Source organism: Ricinus communis, chromosome 1 (genome assembly GCF_019578655.1).
Source record: "Ricinus communis isolate WT05 ecotype wild-type chromosome 1, ASM1957865v1, whole genome shotgun sequence".
Classification (NCBI taxonomy): Eukaryota; Viridiplantae; Streptophyta; class Magnoliopsida; order Malpighiales; family Euphorbiaceae; genus Ricinus; species Ricinus communis.
In genome coordinates, this window is record NC_063256.1 from 17,548,028 (window position 1) to 17,559,986 (window position 11,959).

At 38.9% G+C, this 11,959-nt stretch overlaps 1 protein-coding gene and 2 non-coding genes across 3 annotated transcripts; 2 read left to right on the forward strand and 1 right to left on the reverse strand.

Moving 5' to 3' along the window:
- Positions 1-1,862: 1,862 nt before the first annotated feature.
- Positions 1,863-1,968, reverse strand: LOC112535822. The gene has a single exon (XR_003079909.2). It is a non-coding gene; the product is annotated as a small nucleolar RNA R71 (small nucleolar RNA).
- A 130-nt stretch (positions 1,969-2,098) lies between these two features.
- LOC125369797 lies at positions 2,099-5,712 on the forward strand. Its single transcript, XM_048372975.1, has 9 exons — positions 2,099-2,312; positions 2,415-2,746; positions 2,822-2,975; positions 3,078-3,673; positions 3,725-4,255; positions 4,408-4,594; positions 5,036-5,205; positions 5,293-5,493; positions 5,575-5,712. The coding sequence occupies exons 1-9, from the start codon at positions 2,099-2,101 to the stop codon at positions 5,710-5,712; spliced, it is 2,523 nt and encodes an 840-aa protein (XP_048228932.1).
- Positions 5,713-10,435: 4,723 nt separating this feature from the next.
- On the forward strand, positions 10,436-10,542 carry LOC125369060. Its single transcript, XR_007214553.1, has one exon. It is a non-coding gene; the product is annotated as a small nucleolar RNA R71 (small nucleolar RNA).
- The last annotated feature ends 1,417 nt before the right edge of the window (positions 10,543-11,959 follow it).

An 11,959-nucleotide genomic window follows, 5' to 3' on the forward strand; every position in this document is an offset into this window, starting at 1 on the left:
CAAACATTAAAGAAAAAAAGGTTTTTAGGGAGCACGGCCACAGAGAGTAACACGTGTATCAACACCAGAACGTGTTGGGAACACGGGCATCAACACGGCCATGTTCATGGCAGCTGGTCAAATTCATTTAAAAAGAAAGAAAAGAGGAAAAGGGAGGCAACTAGGGTTAGGACATCCAAAACTCATCTTTTTCTCTGTTTAAGGGTTTTCTAAGTTGAAACTAAGAGAAAAGGAGACTTGGATCAAGGTTTTACTTGGATTCTCTTCAAAGATCAAAGATTGGCGAGGATTTTCGATTGGTTTCAATCCGAGTAAGAGGAACAAGAATCGATCCAAAATTGGGCACGAGGAATTGGAGCTATTTACTCTCATCCAAGGGTGTATTCGGGTTCCTCTACCTTTACTCATTTTTTTTGTAATTGAATTCTTGTTGGTTGTGATTATGAACATGATTAGCTATACTTATTAACCCATTGGGATTCTTTATCTAGGGATTTTTGTACTTCAATTTTGAATTGAATGTATTGATTGTCAATATTGGTTTGCAATGGAAGTATTTATTGATTTGTTCTTCATATCTTGTTGAATGATTTTTGAAATTTGAATGATCTTGAGAAAGACGTTTAGGTTTGGATTGTCCCTTGCAACCTAGAATTGAATTCGCCTAGAGATAGGGTGTCCATTCTACCGGATTAAGAATTAACAACTCTCAATAGTGTTAAATGGTACGTAATGCTAATTTGGGTAATTAGAGTTATGAAGAGATTTCAACCTAATTAATCTAAGTTAAGATGTTAGTGTCCTTGAGAAAGGCATTAATTGTGTAGAGATTTTTCCCATAGAAATTGGATTCAATCAATCAATTTCACCCTTAGTTTCCATTCCTTAGAGACAAGAATTCCCAAAGGGTTATTCCTTTACTTGAATTAATCATTCCCTAGTATACGTAGTTCGACAACAATTAGAGTAGCTATTAGTTAATTTAGGAATTATTCATTAACACCATTTATTTTCTGTGATTAGATAATAGAGAAGATTGAGTAGATTTAGGTTCACACATTCTTTGGGGAATACGACACTTGGTACTCACTGTTAACTATACTCCACTGTTAGGTACACTGCCTTAGGTCATAGTCTTGCTTGACTTAGCACACATCAAATTTTTAGCGCCGTTGCCGGGGAGCAGTTTTCTGTGAACTAAATTGAAATTTTAATATTTGTTAGTCTAGTCATTTCTCTTTTTGTTCATAATTTGTTTTCTGTGTATAGTTTTGTTCTTATCTTGTTTGTTGGTGTTGTTGTTCTTTATTGTGCTCAGGTAGTTTATGACCAGAGCTCTAATCCTAATCTTACAGAGCCTTTATCTGAACCCGAGCGCTCTCTTAGATTGCTAAGGAGGCGTATGCAGGCAGTAGAGGAGGAGATTGAAGCAGAGATTCCTGTTCGTGAAACTAGTGAGATGGAAAACCACAATGCAAATGGAGGTAATGATGAAAGGACCATGTACGAGTTTGCTAGGCCCTCTCTAGCAGGGACAGGAACTAGGATAGTGAGGCCTCTCGTGGCGGCCAATAATTTTGAAATAAAGCCGAATGTAATCCAGATGATCCAGAATACGGTGCAATTTGGAGGATTGGCGAGCGAAGATCCGAACGAGCATATCACCAACTTTTTGGAAATATGTGATACCTTTAAGATTAATAGAACAACTAATGATGCCATACGGTTGGGGCTGTTTCCTTTTTCCTTGAGGGATAGAGCGAAAAGATGGCTACAGTCCTTGCCACCGAAAACGATCACTACCTGGACTTCTTTGGTTGAAAAGTTTTTGAATGAGTATTTTCCTCCTGCTAAGACAGTTCAAATGCGAAATAACATATCTTCTTTTGTGCAGGGTGAAGGAGAATCGATGTATGAAGCCTGGGAGCACTTCAAGGACTTGTTAAGGTGTTGCCCACACCATGGTCTTCCTCTCTGGATGCAAGTGCAGACATTCTATAGTGGCATGAATACATCCATTAGACAAATGGTAGATGCAGCTGCAGGGGGAGCTATCAATAGTAAAACACCTGAGCAAGCCTAGGATTTGATAGAAGAGATGGCCACTAACACTTATCAGTGGCAAACTCCACGGGCTAGAGGTCCAAAGCCCGTTGTATATCGGGCTGAGGCAGATCCTACAGCAGCCTTGGTGGCACAAGTAGAGCTACTTTCCAAAAAGATAGAACAACTTCAAATGTCAGTCCAAGCAGTTCAGCCCGGATGTGAATTCTGTGGTGGACCGCATTACAGTGCCAATTGTAAAGCGGGAGGTATGTTTGCATCTTCTATGCCTACTAATGTTTCTAACGTTGAGCATGTTGATTATGTAGGTAGGCAATAAAATGATCCCTACAACAATACATACAACCTAGGGTGGAGGAATCATCCTAATTTTGGATGGAGGAATTCCAATAACCAAGGTCCATCAAGATATCAGAGGTTGCATCCGCAGCAACCTATGCATTCTGTTCCCCATCAACCAGAAGGTAGTCAAGAGAAGAAACCTAACTTGGAAGAGTTGATGACGAAGTTCATTGCAACTTCGGAGAACAGATTTCGACAAACACACAGTGCCATTCGGAATCAACAAGCTTCAATTCAGAACTTAGAAACTCAAATTGGGCAGTTGTCTAGGATGATGGCTGAGAGGCAGCCAGGCACGCTTCCAAGTAACACAGAGTCTAATCCAAGGGAGCATGCCAAAGCAATTACTTTGAGATCAGGTAAGGAACTTCCTAGTCCATCTAAGCCTTTCACTAATGATGATTCTGATGTGTAGGTGGATGAGTCGAAAAAGAAAGATAAGCCTGAGGAGAAAGAAAAGGGAGCAGTTGAAGAGAAGGAGGATTTGAAGAAGATTCCTTCGAGGCCATACCAACCTCCCATTCCATATCCTGCAAAACTCAACCAGGATAAAGTTGATCAGCAATTTGGTAAATTTTTAGATCTTTTTAAACCATTACGGATTAACTTGCATTTTGTTGAAGCTATTTCGCAGATGCCAAAGTATGCAAAGTTTTTAAAAGAAATTCTAGGCAACAAGAGGAAGTTAGAGGATTTGGGATTGGTGATCTTGAATGCTGAATGCTCAGCAGTGTTTCAGAGCAAGATTCCAGTCAAACGACGCGATCTGGGGAGTTTTACTATACCTTGTTTGATTGGGGATAAATTGAAATTGCTAGCATTAGCTGATTTGGGAGCTAGCATCAATTTGATGCCTAGTTCATTATTTGAGGAGTTAGGACTAAGCACTTCTAAGCTAACTCCTACCAGGATGAGTATACAACTAGCAGACAGAACTGTTAAGTACTCGAAAGGGATTATAGAGGATGTGCTAGTTAAAGTTAACAAATTTATATTTCCTATGGATTTTGTTGTCATGGATATGAATGGTGAGAGTGATGTCCCATTGATCCTAGGTAGACCATTTTTAGCTACATCTAAAGCTTTGATAGCTGTTAGTAGCGGAAAGCTGGAACTTAGGGTAGATCATGAGAGCATTACATTTGATTTGACTAAATCCTTGAGATACCCATATGAGCATGATGGTACTATCTGTTCGATTGATTTTATCAATGATATTGTGGAATCTCAATTGCAGGAAATAATGATTGATGATCCTTTGCAAGTGGCAATGCAAGAAAATGAGGATAATTTATCCAATGAACAAGTGTTGGAGCAGCTAGAGCACTTATTAGCTGCTGATGTTAATGATAAAAAGGCTGATGGTTTTATTGATCTTGACAGGTCAAGAGTAAAGAAGCTGAAGCCTTCTTTGGAGGAGCCGCCCATTCTTGAGTTGAAAGAGTTGACAGCGCACTTAATGTATGCCTACCTAGATGAAGCAAAGCAATTACCGGTTATTATTTCCGCTCATCTCACACCTAAGGAGAGGGAGATGGTGTTGTGTATTTTGAGAAGGTATGCAAAGGCATTTGCGTATAAGACGGTTGACATACTAGGAATAATCCCGAGTTACTGCCTTCATAAGATTTTGATGGAGGATGAGTTCAAACCAGTGGTGCAGCCACAAAGGCGGTTGAACCCTCATATAAAAGAGATGGTTAAAAAGGAGGTAATTAAACTTCTTGATGTAGGTTTAATTTACCCTATTTCTGACAGTGCTTGGGTCAGTCCTATGCAGGTGGTTCCCAAGAAAGGGGGCATGACGGTGGTGAAAAATGAAAAGGAGGAGCTGATCCCTACACGAACGGTAACGGGCTTTCGGGTTTGTATAGACTATCGACGCTTGAATGATGCAACCTGAAAGGACCACTTTCCCCTTCTTTTATCAATCAAATGCTTGAGAGGCTTTCAGGCCATAAGTATTATTATTTCCTTGATGATTTTTCTAGTTATTTTCAGATTCCCATAGCACCAGAAGACCAAGAGAAGACGACATTCACTTGTCCTTATGGCACTTTTGCCTATAGGAGGATGCCGTTTGGCTTATGTAATGCACCTGCGACCTTTCAGCGGTATATGATGGCCATTTTCCATGACATGATAGAGGAGTCGATGGAGGTCTTCATGGATGACTTCTCTGTATTCGGTAACTCTTTTTCCCATTATTTGCAAAATTTGGAAAGGATGTTAGCTAGGTGTATTGAAGCTAACCTTGTGTTGAATTGGGAAAAATGTCATTTTATGGTCCAAGAGGGTATAGTCTTAGGACATAAAGTGTCACATGCAGGGTTGGAAGTAGATAGAGCTAAAGTAGAAGTTATAAGTAAACTACCTTCCCTTACTTCGGTTAGGGCTGTTAGAAGTTTCTTAGGGCATGCAAGGTTCTATAGAAGGTTCATTAAGGACTTTTCTAAGATTGCTAGGGCTTTAACTCAATTGCTAGTAAAAGATATACCTTTTCAATTTGATGATGATTGTTTAAGAGCTTTTGAGTTATTAAAGGAAAAACTAACCACGGCTCCCATCATGGTTTCTCCTGATTAGGAGCTGCCCTTTAAGCTTATGTGCGATGCTAGTGATTCTGCAGTTGCAGCTGTTTTAGGCCAGCGCAAGGAGAAGAAATTCCAGCCTATTTACTATACTAGCAAGATGCTTACGGATTCCCAAGAACACTATACAACCACAGAGAAGGAGCTCCTAGCTGTCGTGTTTGCTTTTGACAAATTTCGTTCCTACCTTGTGCTGTCAAAGACAATTGTTTACACTGATCATTCTGCTTTAAGGTATTTATTTTCAAAGCATGATTCTAAGCCAAGATTGATTCGTTGGATTCTTCTGTTATAGGAATTTGACTTGGAAATTAAGGACAAACGAGGAGCTAAAAATCTTGCAGCAGACCATCTTTCTCGATTAGAGAACCCGCACTTGGAGGAGCTTAATGAGAAAGAGATCGATGACTTCTTTCTGGATGAGCACCTATGCTCAATGCAGGTGGCAAATGCTATTCCTTGGTTTTCTGATTATGCAAATTATTTGGCTGCAAGGGTACTCCCAAAGGGTATGACGGGCCAGCAAAAGAAGAATATTACATTTTGGACGACCCCATCTTGTTTAGAATTTGTGCAGATCAAATTATCAGGAGGTGTTTATATGGGGAGGAGATCATTCAAATTCTCAAGCATTGTCATGAGGGACCGGTTGGTGGACACCAAGCCGCAAACCATATGGCCAGGAAGGTTATGGATGCTGGTTTTTATTGGCTGACTATCTTCCAAGATGCACGAGCATATGTCCAGGTTTGTGATGCATGCCAATGGTCAGGTAATATTTCTGCCCGAGATGAAATGCCCCAACATAGTATACAAGTGTTGGAAATTTTTGATGTTTGGGGCATTGATTTTATGGGTCCTTTTCCTTCTTTGTATGGATGCAAGTATATAATGGTGGCTGTTGAATATTTTTCTAAATGGCCTGAGGCACAAGCCTTGCCTACTAATGATGCTAGGGTAGTTGTGAGGTTCCTTAAGAGACTATTCTCTAGGTTTGGAACACCTCGAGCATTAATTAGTGATAAGGAAACCCATTTCTATAATTCTCAACTTGAGAAAGTGGTTAAAAGATATGGAGTATCTCAATGCCTTTCCACGCCTTATCACCCACAAACGGGTGGGCAAGTAGAGGTTTCTAATAGGGGGCTTAAGCGCATTTTAGAGAAGACTATAGGAGCCAATAGGAAAGATTGGACTACAAAGCTAGATGATGCTTTATGGGCATTTAGAACTGCCTATAGGACTTCTACAGGGTTCACTCCCTTTAGGCTTGTGTATGGAAAAGGTTGTCATTTACCTATGGAGCTAGAACATAAAGCGTTATGGGCACTTAAATCGTTTAACTTTGATTTGGATAGCGCAGGTAGACAAAGGCAGTGGCAAATAAATGAGCTAGAGGAGTGGCGTCAACAAGCCTATGAAATTCAATAATCTACAAGGCGAAGACCAAACAATGGCATGACAAGCGATTGAAAAATTTGAAGGAATTTAACGTAGGAGTTATTATTTAACTCTCATGTCCGTTTATTTCCAGGGAAGCTGAAGAGTCGTTGGTCGGGGCCATTTATAGTGACGCAAGTCTTCCCTTATGGTGCGGTTGAAGTGCATTATCCGGAAAATGGAAATTTCAAGGTTAATGTGCAGAGGTTGAAGCATTACCTTGGAGGGTCACTTGATGTGGAGGAGCTTGTGAATTGGGCGCCCCATTTTTGATTCAAATAAAAGAATAAAGTCCAGCTTATGACTTTAAAGAAGCTTGTTTCTTTTATTTTCGTTTTAATTCTTTAGTTTTCATTTTTTTCTTTCCATTTTGGGTATTAATTTTTCTTTAAATTATGTGAACTTAGGTGATTAGGTTTTACAGTTGGTTTTTGCTCCTACATGTGACACTACTTCTGACCCTCGGAGAGCAGCCACTCCTCCACCACAGACCAGCCAACGCCCTGATATACTTGATGATGCACCTCTTTTCACCCTGGAGCTATAGTCAGGCCAGTATTACTTCTTTTTCCTTTTGCATTTCTTATATTTTATACACTGAGGACAGTGTGTCCTTCAAGTGTGGGGTATTGATATTAATATACACTTGCTTTCATGTTTTATTGTTTTGTATATGAAATTCAGATCCTTTTCTAGTGTATATATTGCATTTCAATTATCCCATCTCAGTTATTTGTTTATTCTCTGTGCAATTTTTTTGTCAAAATTTTGAAAATTTTTCACTTTGTTTCGATGCTTTTACTGTTGACTTGCTTTTGGAAATCCTATTTATGTCCATGTGATCGGGTAAAACCGATAGTTTTGAGTCTTGCGAAAGAATGTAAGATAATTAGTTTGAGTTTTATACTAAGTTGCTTTAGTTTATCTAATTCTGTTTTGATGATTTTTGTTTGGAACCTACTCAAAAGCACACTTGTGAGAAATTGAGCCTAAATTGTAAGCATACACTTTATATGCTTGTATTTATTTCTTGTTGAGAGTGCCAATCACTGTCTTTACTTTTAAAACTTGCTCAGTAATGCTTATGAGGGCCACAAGGAGAGTTTAACACTTTGATTCTGTAGATAACCCCCTCTTTCACCAATTTTTATCATATTTTATTGCCACTTAGTTTTATTCTACTTTGGGTTATGATTCTGCACATGAGTTGTTTTTATTGGGAATATTTGTCTTGGGAGTAGCGTTGGAATCTTGTAGTAGCTTACTTCAATCCTAAAGAACATGTTCTTCCCTTATGAAAAAAGAAGAAGAAGAAGAAAAAAATATAATAAGAAGAATAAGAGGGAAGGGTGATGAAAAGAAAGAAAGTAAGTAAGCTAATTGTTTAATTGCTTCTCGGAGTTTACATTTTGACTTGATTCCTATTTCCCACCTTAGACTACTGTCCATTGTTTACCCCTTGTGATCATTGTGGCTTGTGTGCAGGTCATGTATTTCATTGCAGAACACCGTAGGTTCAACTCCAACCAAATTTACCTACCTCTACCTAATCCTCATTACAACCTTTATAAAGACCTCTTGACATGGTTGTTGACTCTCCATAAGTGGTAGGAGTAGGATTTAAGAGCAAGCATATAGTAAGGTAGTAGTTGATGCATTGAGCGATTAAACACTACCCTTTAAACACTTTGAGTGATTTAGAGTGAATCTGGTGAGAAGTTGGTTCTGAATAATTTTATTGAGATAGTGTTTTGCGAATTATTGGCATCTTGGTTGTGATACTTGAATTGATTGCTTCATTTCTTTTTGTTTGACTTGCGCTTGTTAAGGATATGTGCAAGAGCTCCCTAGCTTGTCTGTCAGTTCAAGTGTTGTTCCTTAGTGGTTTATTTTCCTTATTTCACTTTTGATTACTTGAGGACAAGCAATGAGCTAAGTGGGGTTATTTGATGTGCGTAAAATACATACATCTAAATGGGGTTTTTAAGATTGATTTTATGTATATTTGGAAGTGAATTGGTCCCAACACTCACCCTATGTGTCTGTTTGTGTGCATTAGGTCCAAAAGAAGTCAAAGTATGATAAAGGGAAGAATTGGAGCATAATTGGACATCAAAGCTGCTGAAACAAGCTAAGTATGCCATGAGGAAGGTTATCACAGCCACCAATACGGCTGTGTTGGATGCAACAAACATCAAAGAAAAAAGGTTTTTAGGGAGCACGGCCACAGAGAGTAATACGGGCATCAACACCAGAACGTGTTAGGAACACGGGCATCAACACGGCCATGTTCACGGCAGCTGGTCAAATTCATTTGAAAGGAAAGAAAAGAGAAAAAGGGTGGCAGCTAGGGTTAGGACGTCCAAAAACTCATCTTTTTCTCTGTCTAAGGGTTTTCTGAGTTGAAACTAAGAGAAAAGGAGACTTGGATTCTCTTCGAAGATCAAAGATTGGCGAGGATTGTCGATTGGTTTTAATCCAAGTAAGAGGAACAAGAATCGATCCAAAATTAGGCACGAGGATTTGGAGCTATTTACTCTCATCCAAGGGTGTATTCGGGTTCCTCTACCTTTACTCATTTTTTTTTGTAATTGAATTCTTGTTGGTTGTGATTATGAACATGATTAGCTAAACTTATTAACCCATTGGGGTTCTTTATCTAGGGATTTTTGTACTTCAATTTTGAATTGAATGTATTGATTGTCAATATTGGTTTGCAATGGAAGTATTTATTGTTTTGTTCTTCATATCTTGTTGAATGATTTTTGAAATTTGAATGATCTTAGAAAGACGTTTAGGTTTGGATTGTCTCTTGCAACCTAGAATTGAATTCGCCTAGAGATAGGGTGTTCGTTCTACCGGATTGAGAATTAACAACTCTCAATAGTGTTAAATGGTACATAATTCTAATTTGGGAAATTAGAGTTAGGAAGAGATTTCAACCTAATTAATCTAAGTTAAGATGTTAGTGTCCTTAAGAAAGGCATTAATTGTGTAGAGATTTTCCCACGGAAATTAGATTCAATCAATCAATTTCACCCTTAGTTTCCATTCCTTAGAGACAAGAATTCCCAAAGGGTTATTCCTTTACTTGAATTAATCATTCCCTAGTATACGTAGTTCGACAATAATTAGAGTAGCTATTAGTTAATTTAGGAATTATTCATTAACACCATTTATTTTCTGTGATTAGATAATAGAGAAGATTGAGTAGATTTAGGTTCACACGTTCTTTGGGGAATACGACACTTGGTACTCGCCGTTAGCTATACTCCACTGATAGGTACACTGCCTTAGGTTATACTCTTGCTTGACTTAGCACACATCAACTATCAGTTTGCTGGAACCTCATCTTCGTAGATGTCACAAACTTCATCATAAGCTCCTCTAAATTTGATTTCTTTTCTGGTGGAGAAGGAGCTTGTGCAGGCCCAGCTGGCTGTTGTTGTGCTTGCATGAAGTCTCTAAAAACCAAGTGGACCCTGAGCATTATTGTTCGTCCAACTGAAGTTGGGATGATTGCGCCACCCAGTGTTGTATGTGTTGCTGTAAGGTCGTTCTGCTGCTTTGGGGAATTCCCCATATAATCAACCTGCTCAACATCAGAAGACACAACAGAAACAGATGGAAAAGTAGAGGAAGATGAAGCAAACATTCCTCCCGCAGTACAGTTCGCACTGTAGTGCGGGCCACCATAAAAGTTGCAGCTAACATTCGCTCCATGAATCGACATCTAGAGTTGGTTATTCTTCTTGGCTAGAAAATCCACTTGAGCTGCCAAGGCTACTGTGGAATCCACTTAGTTGACCACCCCCTATCTTCCTGTTCGGCTCCTAGAGTATTGCCACTGATAATTGTTCATGGCCATTTCCTCTATCGAGTTTTGAGCCTGCTCGGGCGTCTTACTGTTTAGCGCTCCACCTGCTGCAACATCCACCATCTGCCTCATCGTAAGGTTCAACCCATTGTGGAAAGTCTGAACTTGCATCCACACTAGCAATCCGTGATGTGGGCAATATCTCAACAAGTCCTTAAACCTCTCCTATGCGTCGTACATGCTTTCATCATCAAACTGCACAATAGAAGAAATGTCATTTCTAAGTTTAGCAGTTTTAGCGGGAGGAAAATACTTATATAAAATTTTTGCGACCAACGCCTTCCAGGTAGTAATCGTCTGCTGTGGAAGAGATTGCAACCATCTCTTTGCTCTTTCCCTCAAGGAAAATGGAAACAATCTCAGCTGAATGGCGTCATCGGTTGTTCCATTTATCTTGAATCTGTCACAAATCTCTAAAAAGTTGGAGATATAAGCATTGGAGTCCTCGCTGGGCAATCCTCCAAACTGCACGCTTTGCTGGATCATCTGGATAACATTGGCTTTTATTTCAAAATTGTTGGCCGCTACAACAAGTCTGACTATACTAGTTTTCATCCCATCCAAAGATAGTCGAGCAAACTCGTACATCGTCCTCTAATTGTCATCGGCCTGGGGGTTGTGGTTCTCCATCACGTCAGCTCCTTGAACCTGAACTGTAACTCTGTCCTCCTCCTCAACTGTCTGCAAACGTCGTTTCAATAATTTGAGAGAGCGCTCCAGGTCAGATAAGGGTTCTATGGGATCAGGGTTAGAGCTCCTGTCATAAACTACCTGAAACCGACAACCAAACAACCACCAATCAACAAAAACAATAAAATAAAGTATAAAAAATGAATAAATAAATAGATAATGACTAAATTAACACAAAAATAATTCACTCTAGTTCACTGATGGTTGCTATCTATGAAGCTACAATCTAAGGCAGTGTACGTATCGATGCAGTCTAGCACTAATGGCGAGTATCAAGGTCGTATTCCTTGGGAAAGTGAAAGCCCAGAGTTACTCCTTTGTTCTCTATTATATTAGCCTAAAATGAATGATGAATAATTCCTAAATTAACTAATAGCTACTCTAATTGTTGTTTAACTACGGCTACAAGGGAAGGATTAATTCAAGTTAAGGAATAACCCCCTAGGAATTCTTGTCTCTAGGGAATGGAAACTAAAGATGGAATTGATTGATTGAATTCAATTTCCAGGGGAAAATCTCTACGCAATTAACGCCTTTCTCAAGGACATTAACATCTTAACTTAGATTAATTAGGTTGAAATCTCTTCCTAACTCTAATTATCCAAATTAGCATTATGTACCATTTAACACTATTGAGAGTTGTTAATTCTTTATCCGGTAGAACGAACACCCTATCTCTAGGCGAATTCAATTCTAGGTTGCAAAGGACAATCCAAACCTAAACGTCTTTCTTAAGAACATTCAAATTCCAAAAATCATTCAACAAGACATGAAGAACAAATCAATAAGAACTTCCATTGCAAACCAATATTGAAAATCAATACATTCAATTCAAATGTTAAGTATAAAAATCCCTAGATAAAGAACCCCCAATGGGTTATCAATTTTAGCAAATCATGTTCATTATCAAAACCAACAAGAATTCAATTACAACAATAAGTAAAGGTAGAGAAAC

Bases quoted from the DNA above. Each gene is read 5' to 3' on its own strand.
- LOC125369797 (XM_048372975.1), top strand. From the start codon at position 2,099: ATGGCCACTAACACTTATCAGTGGCAAACTCCACGGGCTAGAGGTCCA. The intron at 2,313-2,414 runs GTATGTTTGCAT...CATACAACCTAG, and splicing joins TGCCAATTGTAAAGCGGGAG to GGTGGAGGAATCATCCTAAT. The intron at 4,256-4,407 runs GTAACGGGCTTT...AGTTATTTTCAG, and splicing joins AGCTGATCCCTACACGAACG to ATTCCCATAGCACCAGAAGA.